General features: G+C 44.3%; 1 protein-coding gene across 1 annotated transcript in view; it reads right to left on the bottom strand.

Moving 5' to 3' along the window:
* The window catches only part of znf106a (zinc finger protein 106a), an 82,196-nt gene that overhangs the window by 1,739 nt on the left and 64,362 nt on the right, over positions 1–16,095 (bottom strand). The window contains exons 19-21 of the mRNA XM_068039718.1: positions 1,596–1,667; positions 659–730; positions 94–240 (exon numbers count right to left, since the gene is read on the bottom strand). Coding sequence (XP_067895819.1) covers positions 94–240; positions 659–730; positions 1,596–1,667 — 291 coding nt within the window. The remainder of the gene's footprint in view (positions 1–93; positions 241–658; positions 731–1,595; positions 1,668–16,095) is intronic.

Below are 16,095 nucleotides of genomic sequence, written 5' to 3' on the forward strand. Positions count from 1 at the left end.
AATGCCAAACTCCTCAATTAGATCCCAACTTGTACCCACTTTCCTGGCCTGCAGCCTCGCTCCATGCCCACCCCACCTACTTTCTTCCCTCACCTGTTTGGACCCATTTTTCGTGGTGAAGAAAGCATCACAGTTACGCCAGCGACACTTCAGGGTCTGGAAAGAGGGGCTGTTATGATCAGACAACAAATGATGCTTCAGGTGCTTCAAGACCCCGAAAATCAAACTGCAGCCGGACCACTGCAAGGAAACCAGGGCAAACAATTACAGAGGCACGAGACTTGGGGGGTGGCAACCAGGGGCAGAGATGGGGGGTGGGGAGCAGGGAGAAAGGGTGGGGGGAGCACACGCATGGATACACCAGTAGAACTCAACAAGCTCAAAGCCCCATCAGGATCGCCCACAAACACACATTCTCCAAATACATCAGCCTCCTGAATGAATGCATAACACATGGAATAGAGTGTACCATCACAGTGTCTGGAATCAGGCAGAAATACAGATTGAGCAGGGTATAGAAGCTTGTAGGGTAACAGGCAGAGTAATGGGGTGGGCTGGGTACAGCAGGGTTAGGGGGTATAGGAAGAGTAACAGTGTGGGCTGGGTACAGCAGCACCTAACTCTCTACACCCAGGTATGGAGCTCCTTTCACACTTACCCAACAGCGATAGTTTTGCATCAGGTTCAGTCGCACTGCCTGTATGCTGCCATCGTAACAGCCCGTGTAGATCTACAGGCAAAGAACAGTCATTTGTCAAAGATGCACAATCAGTTTCATAATGCCTTGACAGCTGAGTGGCTTGTTAGGCCATTTCGGAGGGCAGTTAAAAGTCAACCACGTTGCTGTCAGTCTGGAGTCACATACAGGCCAGACAGGGAAGGGACAGCACATTTCCTTCCCTAAAAGGCATCAGTGAACTAGATAGGTTTTTACGACAATCCAGTAGTTTCATCGTCATCATACTAGCTTTTTATTCCAGATTAATTAATTGAATTTAAATTCCCCAGTTGCCATGATGGGATGTGAACTCATGTTTCCACATTATCAGTCCAGGCTTCTGGATTACCAGTCCAGTAACTGCTGTGTGTTCCTTGGACCTCTGTGCTACAATGGACAGTATACAAAGACTGACCACTCCAGATGGGATCAGTAGCACAATGTAGTGTGTTCTTTATTGAATACTGAGTGAGCAGCCAGTACATTGTGATGTTCACTGTACAGGTATTATTTCAAGACGGCTAAACGCTCAATCATATGGGGTGTGTTCCCTCACAGTTCTTACATGACTAACATGATCTTGTAGCCACACCTCTTAAAGGTGTACACATACAACAGTAACAACCATTATGCTAAGGTGAACTAAGGAGACCGAAACTAAACACTGCTATTAGTACAAGCTAACTCCCTCAGGCAAATATTGGAAGGCAGTTTGGATTTTTAGATCAGACACTACAGCAGGAACCCTGCACTCCATTGTCACACCATGGCTAGAGCTGAGACAGGGACAGTTGCCAGACTCCATGGATCACCTCAAGCTGGGCCTTCATTATTTACCAACTTGGAATGGTCGTATCACATTGCTGCTCACACTCACCATGCTCTTGTGTATAACCATACACATCACCATGTCCTTGTGTCCACCATACACTTGCAGACGATCATGTGACTAGACACCAAAAGAGAAAAATGGAATTCCATTGGACAACTGTTCTACATTCGCCTCCACTTAGTTTTTAGATCAGGTTAATGTAATGTTGTTAACATAGTAAACTCCCAAAGTGCTTCACAGGGACATTAACAGAATTGAACCCAAAGCCACAAAAGAGCCAAGACATACATTTTAAGGGGCATCTTAAAAGAGAGAGAGAGAGGAGGACAGAGGTGTAGAGGTTTGGGGGAGGCTTCCAGAGCTTAGGGCCCCGGTAGCTGAAAGATTAACTGCCAATGGCGAAGTGACTAAAATTGGGAATGTCCAAAAGGCTGAAATTAGAGGAATCTCAACATTTTGTAGGGCTGGAGGAGAGATTGAGAGGGGTGAGGCCATGGAGGGGTTTGTAAACAAGGATGAGAATTTTAATTCCCCTTAGAATACTTGAAAAAACAAATAGAACATTACATAAATAGATTTCACCAGACCCCCTTTTCCGCATCTCCCTGCAAATACGCAGTGTGCTTCTTGAGTGTGGAGTAAGTAGCGTGGAATGCAGCTCGATAGAGTACCACTTTGGCAGAGTACTTCATGTTGGGAATTTGGGGATTGAGGGAATTTGGCACAGTGAAGTAAGAGGTGCTGTTCTGGTCTTTTACAAAATAAGGAGCGGTCCATGTGAGGAAGTGAGGGACAGTGAGACAGAGCTAATAAGTGTTTCTAGATAATACTCTGGAAAACAAAGGCAGGGCACCTCAGCCCCGTGGAATGCACACCCTGTGCCACGTGGGAAATGCTGATGCTTCTTATGGCCTGGACGATCACACGTGCAGGAAGTGTCACCAGCTTGAGCTCCGGGTTTCGGAGCTTGAGCAGCAGCTGAAGTCTCTACAGGAAATCCGTAAGGCTGAGAGCTTCATGGATAGCATGTTCTGGACGTGGTCACCCCACAGCTTAAAAATGCGCAGGTAGAGGGGGAATGTGTGACCGCCAGAAGGACAGGAGGATTAGGCAGGTAGGGCAGGGATCCCCTGAGGGCATCTCGCTCTCCAACCGGTATTCAGTTCTGACTACTGGTGAGAGTGGTGGTTCCTCTGGGGAGTGCAGGCCAAGTCCACAATGCTACAGCTGGATCAGCTGCACAGGGGGCAGAGGGAGAAGAGAGTAGAAGAGCAATAGTGGTAGGGGATTTGACAGTGAGGCGAACAGATAAGCGCTTCTGTGGCCACAGACCCGACTCCAGGATGCTACGTCGCCTCCCTGGTGCCGGGGTCAAGGATGTCACTAAGCAGCTGCAGAACATTCTGAGAGTGGGGGTGGGGGGGGGGGGTAAAGAGCCACATTGGCTCCAATGACATAGGCAGAAAGAGGGATGAGAACCTGCCAGAAGAGTTTAGGGAGCGAGGAGAGATACCTCAATGGTAGCAATCTCCATATTTCTGCCAGTGCCACATGCTAGTCATAGTCATAGAGTTATACAGCACAAAAACAGGCCCTTCGGCCCATCGTGTCAGTGCCAGCCATCAAGCACCTAACTATTCTAATCCCATTTTCCAGCCTTGTATGCTATGGCATTTCAAGTGCTCATCGAAATACTTCTTAAATGTTGTGAGGGTTCCTGCCTCTACCACCTCTTCAGGCAGTATGTTCCAGATTCCAACCACCCTCTGGGTGAAATTTTTTCCTCAAATCCCCTTACCTTAAATCTACAGAAACAGCTAAAGTGGACTGGAAACAGTTATTCGAAGGTAAATCACAAGAATACAGAAATAGAACTGATGAATAGGTGGCTGGAGAGATGACGCAGGAGGGAGGACATAGGATCCTGAGGACCATTTCTGAGGGAGGTGAGAATTGTACAAGCCGGATGGGTTACACCGCAACAGGAGTGGGACCAATATCCTTGCTAGTGCTGTTGGGGAGGGTTTAAACCAGCTTGGCAGGGGCATGGAAACCTGAGAGTAGATTCAGAAGGCAGGGAAGAAAAGTTGGAAAGGGAAGGCAGAGGAAACAAAGGCTAGAAAATAAACAAGAGGAGAATTTGGCAGTGATACAGTTCAATGCAAAAAGTCTAGGGAATAAAGCAGATGAGCTGAGAGCACAGATTGACACGTGGGAATATGCTATTATAGCTATCAGAGACATGGCCGAAAGGAGGGCAGGAATAGCAGCTCAACATTCCTGGTTACGGGGTTTTCAGATGGGATGGGGTGGTGGGGGGGGGGCGGAGGGGGGGGGGGGTTTGCAATATTGATTTAAAAAACAATTATAGTTGCCAGGAGGGATGATATGGCAGAAGGATCATCAAATAAGGCCATATGGGTTGAACGGAGGCAAAAAAAGGAGCAATCATTTTAAAAATTATTTTATTAGAGATACAGCACTGAAACAGGCCCTTCGGCCCACCGAGTCTGTGCTGACCATCAACCACCCATTTATACCAATCCTACACTAATTCCATATTCCCTACCACATCCTCACTTGTCCCTATATTTCCCTACCACCTACCTATACTAGTGACAATTTATAATGGCCAATTTACTCATCAACCTGCAAGTCTTTGGCATGTGGGAAGAAACCGGAGCACCCGGAGAAAACCCACGCAGACACAGGGAGAACTTGCAAACTCCACACAGGCAGTACCCAGAATTGAACCCGGGTCACTGGAGCTGTAAGGCTGCGGTGCTAACCACTGCGCCGCCCCAAACTGCTGGGCATGTACTATAGAGCCCCAAACAGATGGAGACAGAAGAGCAAATATGTAGGTAAATCGCTGAGAAGTGCAGAAACAACAGGGCAGTAACTGCGGGGGTTTTCAACTATCCTAATACTAACTGGGATAGAATTAGTGTGAAAGACAGAGGGAAAATGCATCCAGGAAAACATTTTTAGCCAGTGCATAGCAAGCCCAGCAAGAGAGGGGGCAGTTCTGGACTTAGTTTTAGGGAATGAAGCTGGACAGGTGCAAGGGCCAGCAGTTGGAGAGTACCTTAGATTTAGGATAGTTATGGAATAGTTATGGATAGACCAAGAATAACATTTCTCAATTGGGGAGAAGCTGATTTTCCTAAGCTGAGATGTTATTTAGCTAAAGTGGACTGGAAACAGTTACTTGAAGGTAAATCACAGGAACACAAGAAATAGCAGAAGTAGACCATTTGGCCCATTGAGACTGTTCTACCATTCAATACAATCATAGTTGTGATCTTAGGCTTCAACTCCACTTTCCCGTCTGCTCACCATATCCCTCGATTCCGAGACACCAAAAATCTGTCTATCCCAGCCTTAAATGTGTTCAACCTTGGAGTATCCACAACCCTCTGGGGTAGAGAATTCCAAAGATTCACAACCCTTTGAGTGAAGTAATTTCTCCTCATCTCAGTCCTGAATGATTGGCCCCTTTTCCTGAGACTGTGCCCCCGTGTTATAGATTCCCCAAGCAATCTCAGTGTCTACCCTATCCAGTCCCTTCAGAATCTTGTATGCTTCAATGAGATTGCCTCTCATTCTTCTAAACTCCAGTGAATATAGGCACAATTTACTCAGCCTACCGTAGAACAACCTCCTCACCCCAGGGACCAATTTAGTGAACCTTTGCTGTACCGCCTAAAATGCAAATATATCCTTTCTTAAACATGGAGACCAAAACTGCAAACAGTACTCTGGATGTGCTCTCTCCAAAACCGTGCATGATTATAGCAAGACTTCCTTATTCCTGTACTCCAACCCCCTTGCAATAAAGACCAACATGCAGTTTGCCTTCCCAACTGCTTGCTGTACCTGCATGCTAACTTTCTGCGATTTTTGTACAAGCACACCCAAGTCTCTCTGAACACCTACAAGTTTCACACCTTTGAAAAAAAATTCTGCTTTTCTATTCTTATGACCAAAGAGAAAAACCTCACACTTCCCTACATTATACGCCATCTGCCATCTTGTTGCTCACTCACTTAACCTGTTTATAGCCCTTTGTAGTCTCTATGTCCACCCCACAGTTTACCTTTCCACCTAGCTTTGTATCATCAGCAAACTTAGATACATTATACTCTGTCTTTTTATCTAAGTCATTAATAGAGTGTAAATAGCTGAGACCCCAGCACTCATCCTTGCAGCATCCCACTATTCAGTCTGCCAACTTGAAAATGCCCTGTTTATGCCCACTCTGTTTCCTGTCCATTAACCAATCAATCTATCCATGCTAATATATTACCCCCAACTCCATGAGCCCTTATCTTGCCTATTAACTTTTTGTGTGGCACCTTATCAAATGCCTTTTGAAAATCCAGGTATACTACATCTACTGGTTCCCCTTTATCTACCCAAGTTACATCCTCAAAAAACTAATACATTTTTCAAACAGGATTTTCTTTTAGTAAAACCATGTTGACTTGTTCTAATCATACTGTGCTTTTCCAAGTGCATCATTAAATCTTCCTAATAGTTTCCATCATTTTCCCAATGACTAATGATCGACTAACTGGTCTATAGCTCACTGTTTTCTCTCTCCCTCCTTTCTTGAAAAGTGGTGTAGTGTTTGCCAACTTCCAATCTGATGTGACCATTCCCGAATCCAAGGAATTTTGGAACTCATAGCTAGCACATCCACAATCTCTGCAGCTATTTCTTTTAGAACCCTAGGGTGTAGGCCAATTTCTCCAATACTTTGTCTCTGCTGATATTAATTTCCTCACTCTTTTATGCCCCTCGGTTATCGTCTATTTCTGGTATGAAACTTGTGTCTTCTACTCTGAAGACAGACACAAAGTATTTGTTCAAAGCCTCTGCCATTTCCTCATTCGCCATGATAGCTTCTCCTATCTCCTATTCTCACTGTGGCACAGTGGCGCAGTGGTTAGCACCGCAGCCTCACAGCTCCAGCGACCCGGGTTCAATTCTGGGTACTGCCTGTGTGGAGTTTGCAAGTTCTCCCTGTGTCTGCGTGGGTTTTCTCCGGGTGCTCCGGTTTCCTCCCACAAGCCAAAAGACTTGCAGGTTGGTAGGTAAATTGGCCATTATAAGTTGCCCCTAGTATAGGTAGGTGGTAGGGAAATATAGGGACAGGTGGGGATGTGGTAGGAATATGGGATTAGTGTCGGATTAGTATATATGGGTGGTTGATGGTCGGCACAGACTCGGTGGGCCGAAGGGCCTGTTTCAGTGCTGTATCTCTAAAACTAAAAGCTGTCTCTGCTTCTGAGGGACTAACATTTACTTTAGCTACTCTCTTCCTTTTTATATACCTATAAAAGTTCTTACAATCTGTTTTATTACTGGCTTGTTTACACTCATTCTATTTTTTTCCTTTTTTAAAATCAACGTTTTGGTGGCCCTTTGCTAGTTTCTAAAACTCCCAATCCTCAATCCTGCTACTCATTTTTGTAACATTGTAAGCTTCTTCTTTTAGAAATATTGAAAAATAGAAGGAGTAGGCCATTTGGCCCTTCAAGCCTGCTCCGCCATTCAATACGATCAGGGCTGATCATCCAAACTCAGTACCCTGTTCCCAACTTTTTCCCCGCATCCCTTGATCCTATTGAGGCTCAAGAACTATATCTAACTCTTTCTTGAATATATTTAATAATTTGGCCTCAACTGCTTTCCATGGTAGAGAATTCCACAGGTTCACCACTCTCTGGGTGAAGAAATCTCTCCTCATCTCAATCCTAAATGGCTTACCCTTATCCTTAGACTGTGACCCCTGGTCCTGGACTCCCCTGCCATCGGGGACATCCTTGCTGCATCTAGTCTGTCCAGTCCTGTTAGAATTCAGTAGGTTTCTATGAGATCCCCTCTCATTTTTCTAAACTCTAGTGAATACAAGCCTAATCGACCCAATCTCTCTTCATACGTCAGTCCTGCCATCCCAGGAATCAGTCTGGTGAACCTTCGCTGCACTCCCTCCATAGCAAGAACATCCTTCCTCACATATGGAGACCAAAACTGCACACAATACTCCAGATGTGGTCTCACCAAGGCCTTGTATAATTGCAGCAAGACATCCTTGCTCCTCTACTCGAATCCTCTCGCTATGAAGGCCAACATACCATTTGCCTTCTTAACTGCCTGCTGCACCTGCATGCTTACTTTCAACGACTGGTGCACAAGGACACCCAGGTCTCGCTGCATCTCCCTCTTTCCCAATCTATTACTATTCAGATAACAATCTGCCTTCCTGTTTTTGCCACCAAAGTGGATAACCTCACATTTGTCCACATTATACTGCATTTGCCATGTATTTGCCCACTCACTCAACCTGTCCAAATCACACTGGAGCTTCTCTGCATCCTCCTCACAGCTCACACTCCCACCCAGCTTTGTGTCGTCTGCAAACTTGGATATATTACATTTAATTCCCTCATCTATATCAATATATATTGTGACTAGCTGGGGTCCTAGCACTGATCCCTGCGGTACCCCACTAGTCACTGCCTGCCACTCGGAAAAATTCCTACTCTATTTCCTGTCTGCAAACCAGTTCTGTATCCATGTCAGTACCTTAGCCCCAATCCCATGTGCTTTAATCTTGCACGCTAATCTCTTACGTGGGACCTTATTGAAAGCATTCTGAAAGTCCAAATACACGTCTACTGGTTCTGCCTTATCTATTCTACTAGTTACATCCTCAAAAAATTCCAGTAGATTTATCAAGCATGATTTTCCTTTCGGAAATCTATGTTGACTTTGTCCGATCCTGTCATCGTTTTCCAAGTGCTCTGCTATTACATCTTTTATCATGGATTCGAGCATTTTCCCCACTACTGATGTCAGGCTAACCGGTCTATAATTCCCTGTTTTCTCTCTACCTCCTTTTTTAAATAGTGGGGTTACATTAGCTACCCTCCAATCCATTGGAACTGTTCCAGAGTCTATAGAATTTTGAAAAATGACCAGCAATGCATCTACTGTTTCTAGGGCCACTTCCTGAAGTACTCTGGGATGTCGATTATCAGACCCGTGGGATTTATTGGCCTTCAATCCAATCAATATCCCCAACACCATTTTCCTATTAATACGATTTCATACAGTTCCTCCTTCTCACTAGACCCTATGTTCCCCAACATTTCTGGGAGATACTTTGTGTCCTCCTTTGTGAAGGTAGAACCAAAGTATGTATTTAATTGGTCTGCCATTTCTTTGTTCCCCATAATAAATTCCCCCGTTTCTGACTGCAAGGGACCCACATTTGTCTTCACTAATCTTTTTCTCTTCACATATCTATAGAAGCTTTTACAGTCAGTTTTTATGTTCTCTGCAAGCTTACTCTCACTCTATTTTCCCCTTCTTAATCAATCCCTTGTCCTCCTTTGCTGAATTCCAAACTGCTCCCAGTCCTCAGGTTTGCTGCTTGTTCTGGCCATTTTATATTTCCCCTCCTTGGATCTAATACTATCCCTTTTTCTTTTGTAAGCCTTGGTTGAGCCACCCTTCCCATTTTATTTTTGCACCAGACAGGAATGAACAATTGTTGTAATTCATCCATGTACTCTTTAAATGCTAGCCATTGCCTATCCACTTTAAGTAACCCTTTAAGTAACGTTCCCCAATCTATCATAGCCAACTCGTGCCTCATACCTTCATAGTTTCCTTTATTTAGATTCAAGACCCTAGTCTCAGAATCCACTCTCCATCTTAATGAAGAATTCTATCATGTTATGGTCGCTCTTCCCCAAGGGACCCCACACAAGATTGTTAATTAATCCTTTCTCATTACAAAATACCCAGTCTAGGATAGCCTGTTCTCTAGTTGGTTCCTCAACATATTGGTCCAAAAAATCATCATGTACACACTCCAGGAATTCCTCCTCTACAGTGTTATTGCTAATTTGGTTTGCCCAATTTATGTGTAGATTAAAGACACCCATAAATACAGTTGCACCCTTATTGCATGTGTCTCTAATTTCCTGTTTAATGCCATCCTCTACATCACTACTGCTGTTTGGGGGTCTATATACAACCCCCACCAATGTTTTCTGCCCCTTGGTATTTCTTAGCTCCACCCATACAGATTCCACATCAGGATTCTCTGAGCTAAAATCCTTCCTCACTATTGTACTGACTTCCTCTTTCACTAACACTACTCCACCTCCTTTCCCTTTTTGCCTGTCCTTCCTAAATATTGAATACCCCTGGATGTTCAGTTCCCATCCTTGGTCACCCTGCAGCCATGTCTCCGTAATCGCAACTATATCATATCCATTTACATCTACTTGTACAGTTAATTCACCTACCTTATTGCGAATACTCCGCACATTGAGACACAATGCCGTCAGGCTTGTCTTTTTAACATCCTTAGTCAGCTTAGCATTTTTTTTGCACTATGGCCCTATTTATTTCTTGCCCTTGATTTCTATGCCTTCCACTTGTTCCTTTTTGTTTCCTGTCTTTTGTTTCTATCCTTGTTTCCTCTTCCTCAGTCTGCCCGCTCAGGTTCCCATCCCCCTGCCATTCTAGTTTAAATCCTCCCCAACAGCACAAGCAAACGCCCCCACGAAGACATCGATTCCGGTCCTGCCTGGGTGCAACCCGTCCCGCTTGTACAGGTCCCCACCTTCCCCAGAACCGGTTCCGATGTCCCAGGAATCTAAATCCCTCCCTCCCATTTCTCCAGCCACGCATTCATCCAGTCTATTCTCCTATTCCTATACTCGCTAACACATGGCACAGGATGTAACCCTGAGATTACTAGCTTCGAGGTCCTGCTTTTGAATTTAGTTCTTAACTCCTTAAATTCATCTTGCAGGACCTCATGCCTTTTTCTACCTATGTCGTTGGTACCGACATGTGACAAGACCATTGGCTGCTCACCGTCTCCCTTCAGAATATCCTGCAGCCGCTCTGAGACATCCTTGACCCTAGCACCAGGGAGGCAACATACCATCCTGGAGTCTCGTTTGCGGCCACAGAAATGTCTGTCCGGTCCCCTTACAATTGAATCTATCACTATGGCTCTCCCAGTCTTTCCCCCACTGCTGTGCACCAGAGCCATCCGTGGTGCCATGAATGTGGCTGTTGCTGCTATCCCCTGGGAGACCATCCCCCCCAACAGTATTCAAAGTGATGTATCTGTTTGAGAGGGGGATGGCCACAGGGGATTCCTGCACTACCTGCCTGCGCCTACTGCTCCACCTGGTGGTCACTCATCCCTTTTCTGCCTGTGCAGCCACAACCTGCGGTGTGACCACCTCGCTAAACGTACTATCCACAATGTCCTCAGCATCGCGGATGCTCCACAGTGAATTCATCCGAACCTCCAGCTCCATAATGCGGGTAGCCAGTAGCTGCAGATGGATACACTTCCTGCACACATGGTCGTCAGGGACACTGGAAGCATCCCTGATTTCCCACGTAGCGCTGGAGCATATCACGGGTACGAGCTCTCCTGCCATGACTTACCTTTAGATTACATGGTTACTCCCTTTAATGAAAAAATACTAATTAAGCTAGGGGCCTCGTTCTACTCCAAACACTACCCACTACAATCTAAAGTCCTTAATAAATTACACTAATTTAAAAAAAACACACTTTAGTAGTACTAACCTTATCACTTATATGGTAGGTTTAAAAAAAGAACTTTCCCCTGATTTTTGAAAGCTATTTCCAGGCACTAACAGCAGTTACTCACCAACCAATCACCTTGCAGCTTTCCTGAGATGTCACTGTTAACTTTTCTTTTCCAAACTCCGGTGCGCCTGGACTGCTCTCACACAGGTCCGCTCCTCTCCGGGAAGGTAAATGACTGGGCCTCGATCCTCAGGCTCAATTTACCTTCTTCTCTCGCTCGGCGTTCTCCCCACAGGTCTGCTCCTCTCCACAACTGAAGGTAATCTAATTTTTAATCTAATACTATCGTTAACTTCCTGAGTGAGCCACAGATGGATCTTTCTTGCTGAGTTTTTGTTTTTCAATGGAATGTATTTTTATTGAACTTTTTGAATTGTTTCTTTAAACATTTCCCACTGTTCATTTACTACCATACCTTTTAGTCTATTTACCCAATTTACCTTCGCCAATTCTTCCCTCATACCTACATAATTGGCTTTAAGTTTAATATTCTTGTTTGTGATTGGAGTCCGTCGCTTTCAATCTTAACATGGAATTCAATGGTATTATGATCACTATTTCCCAGTGGATCTTTTACTAAGACATTACTAATTAACCCTGCTTCATGTAACAATACTAGATCTAAGATAGCTTTATCCCAAGTCGGTTCCACAACGTACTGCTCCAAGGAACTTCCCAAAAACATTCTACAAGCTCATCTTCTAGCCCACTCTTGCCAATTTCATTGTCCCAGTCTACATGAAGATTAAATTCCCCCACAATTACATTGACTTTATTGTAAGCTCCAATAATTCCTTGATTAATGCTCTGCCCAACTGTTACTGTTAGGGAAGCCTACAAACCACTCCCACCAGTGTTTTATGATTCTTGCTATCCCTAATTTCCACCCTTACTGATTCTACTTCATGATCTTCTGAGGGCAGATCCTTTCTCAATAATGTCTTTTTGTCATCCTTTACTATCAGGGCTACCCCCTCCTCCTTTGTCATTGTCTCTCCAAAATAGTGTGCACCCTGGAATATTTACTTCCCAACCTTGATCACCTTGCAACCATGTCTCTGTAATGGTGATTAGATCTAAATCATTTACCTCGATTTGTGCCACTAGTTCATCTATCTTATCCCAGATTTTCACGCAGATAAGAAACCTTTAATTTCATTTTTTTTTAAACTTCTATTCCCTGCAATGTCCTTATTTGCTGAAGTACAATTTTTGTAACTCACTCTCCCATTCTGCTGGTCTTTTCCCACAACGCTATACTGTTCCATTGCGTCAACTTTTCTCCTTGGATTTCTAAATCTCCCTTCACCCAAACCCTGTCTCCCCGGTTAGGTTATAACCTCTTGTGCTGGTGCACTCTTAAGTTTGCACGTTCTGTCCCTTCCTGCCACACTGATTATCCTTATTGCTAACTTGCCTGCTCCTCAAATCTTAAATTATCACATCTTCCCTCACCCCCACTATTTAGTTTAAGGCTCTCTCTGCTGCCCTAGTTATACGACTTGCCAGAATACTGGTCCCAGCACAGTTCAGGTGAAGACTGTCCCAACAGCACAGCTCCCACTTTCCCCAGTACTGGTGTCAGTGCCCCATGAATCGAAACTCATTTCTCCCACACCAGTCTTTGAGCCACGCATTTAACTCTCTTACCTTATTTACCCTACACCAATTTGCACGTGGCTCAGGTAATAACCCAGAGATTACCACCTTTGAGGTTGTTTTATAATTTAGCTCCTCGTTGCTCATACTCCCTATGCAGAACCTCTTTCCTAGTCCTATCTATTCACATGGACCACAACAACTGGATCCTCCCCCTCCCGCTGCACGTTCCTCTGCAGCCCTGAGCAGATGTCCCGAACCCTGGCACCAGGAAGGCGACACTGCTTTCCGTATTCTCGCTCTTGGCCGCAGAGAACAATGTCCACCCCCAACTATGCTGTCCCCTACCACTACATTCCTATTTACTCCCCCCACTTGAATAGCTTCCTGTACCACAGTGCCATGGTCAGTTCGCTCATCCACTCTGTAGTCCTCGTTCTCATCCATACAAGGTGAAAGAACCTCAAACCTGTTGGACAATTGCAAGGTTGAGGATCCTCCACTTCTGCCTTCACCCTTACCTGCCTCACTCACAGTCACACCCTCCTGGCCCTGACCAAATCAGAAGACCCTATCCCAAGGGGCGTGACTGCCTTCTGGAACAAAGTATTGAAATCAGTGGCAGATCAGTGGGAGGCATTCAAGGAAGAGATAGTGAGGGGTTCAGAGCAAGTATGTTCCCATTAAAGAAAAAGGGTGGGACTAACAAATCCAGAGCCCCCTGGACATCAAGGGGCTTGAAGGAGCGGATAAAGGAAAAAGGGAAGCTTATGACAGGTACCAAGGGCTCAAAACTGCAGAAAACCTAGGGAGTATAAAAGGTGCAGGGGTAAATTAGAAAGGAAATTATGAAAGCAAAGACAGGGTATGAAAAAATATTGGCAAGTAAACTCAAAGGAAACCCAAAGATTTTTTATAAATACATAAACAGCAAGAGGATAACTAAAGAAAGAGTTGGGCCTATTCGGGACCATAAGGATAACCTGTATGTGGAGGCAGATGACGTGGGTATGGTTCTTAATGAATGCTTTGCACCCGGTTTTCACAAAAGACAGGGACAATACAGACTTTGCTATCAGGGTGGAAGTGTGAGAAATATTAGATGAAATGAACAGAGAGTGTAAGCATGAAGGAGTTTAACATCTTTGAAAGTGGATAAATCCCCAGGCCCGGATGAAATGTATCCTAGGCTGTTAAGGGAAGCAAGAGAAGAAATAGAGGCAGCGCTGACCATCATTTTCCAATCCACTCTGACCACAGGCATGGTGCCAGAGGACTGGAGGACAGCCAACATTGTACCATTGCTTAAATGGGGAGAAAGGGATAGACAGAGTAATTACAGGCCGGTCACTCCTGCGTGGAAAAATTCTGAGGTACAGGATAAATCTTCATTTAGAAAGAGAAGGATAAATCAAAGACAGTCAGCACATTAAATAATGGTCGTGTCTGATGAATACAATTGAATTTTTTGAAGAGATAACAAGGAGGGTTGATGAGGGCCGTGCATTTGATGTAGTTTATATGGATTTAGCAAGGCTTCTAATAAAGTGACAAAAGGATAAGCCCATGGAATCCAAGATAGCGTGGCATGTTGGATTCAAAGTTGGCTCAGAGGCATGGTTAAGAAGTTTGCAGACGATACAAAAATTGACCGTGTGATTGATAATGAAGAAAACTGTAGACTGCAGGAAGATATTAATGGACTAGTCAGGTGGGTGGAACCATGGCAAATGGAGTTCAATCCGGAGAAGTATGAGGTAATGCATTTGGGGAAGGCTAACAAGGCAAGGGAATACACAATAAATGGTAGGATACTGAGAAGCGTAGAGAAAGTGGAGAGTAGAATATGAGAGTAAACCAGTGAGAAACATAAAAATGGACTGTAAAAGCCTAGATAGGTATGTAAAAAGGAAAGATTAGCCAAGACAATTGTGGGTCCATTACAAATGGAGTCAGGATAATTCATAGGGGGAATAAGGAAACGGCAGAGAAACTAAACAAATACTTTGTGTCTGTCTCCCAGAAATAATGGAGAATCAAGGGACTAGTGTAAAAGAGGAACTGCATGATATTAATAATAAAAAATAAGTACTAGAGAAATTAATGGGGCTTATAGTAGATAAATCCCCTGGACCTGATGATCTACATCCCAGAGTGTTGAAAGAGATGGCTGTAGAGATAGTCGGTGCATTGGTGGTCATCTTTCAAAATTCTATAGACTTTGGAATGGTTCCTGCAGATTGGAAGGTAGTAAATGTAACCCCACTATTTAGGAAAAGAGGGAGAGAAGAAGGAGGGAACTACAGCCCATCAGGAAAAATGACAGAATCTATAATAAAGGATGTGCTAACAGGACACCTAGAAAATAATGGTAGGATTGGACAGAGTCAACATGGATTTATGTAAGGGAAATCATGTTTGACAAACCTGTTGGAGCTTTTTCAAGATGTAGCTAGCAGAATAGATAAGGGGGAAAACAGGTGGACGTGGTATATTTCGATTTTCAGAAAGCTTTTGATAAGGACCCACACAAGAGGTTGGTAAACAAAATTAGAGCACATGGGTTTTTGTGTGTAGGGGGTGGGGGGGGGTGGAATATACTGGATCGAGAACTGGTTAACAGACAGAAGACAGAGAGTAGGAATAAATGGGTCATTTTCAGATTGGCAGGCTGTCACTAGTGGGGTAGCGCAAGAATCAGTGCTTGGGCCCCAGCTATTCACAATCTAGATCAATGATTTGGATGTGGAGATTAAATGTATTATTTCCAAGTTTGCAGAAGACACAAAACTAGGTGGACGTGTGAGTTGTGAGGAGGATGCAAAGACACTTCAAGGGGATTTGGAGAGGCTAAGCGAGTGGGCAAAAATTTGGCAGATGCACTACAATGTGGAGAAATGTGAGGTTTTCCACTTTGGTAGGAAAAACAGAAATACAGAGTATTTCTTAAATGGAGAGAGGCTGGGAAGTGTTGACTTTCAAAGGGACGCGGGTGTCCTTGTTCATGAGTCACTGAAAGCTAACATGCAGGTACAGCAGGCAATTAGGAAGGCAAATGGTACGTTGGCCTTTATTACAAGAGGATTTGAGCCTTGGAGTAAAGATGTTTTACTACAATTATATGGAACCTTGATGAGACCGCACCTAGACTGGTGTGTGCACTTTTGGTCTCCTTACCTAAGGCAAGATATACTTGTCATAGATGGAGTGCAACAAAGGTTCACCAAACTAATCCCTGGGATGGAAAGATTGTCCTATGAGGAAAAATTAAATAGACTGGGCCTTT

This window comes from Heterodontus francisci, chromosome 9 (genome assembly GCF_036365525.1).
Source record: "Heterodontus francisci isolate sHetFra1 chromosome 9, sHetFra1.hap1, whole genome shotgun sequence".
In the NCBI taxonomy this organism is placed as follows: domain Eukaryota; kingdom Metazoa; phylum Chordata; class Chondrichthyes; order Heterodontiformes; family Heterodontidae; genus Heterodontus; species Heterodontus francisci.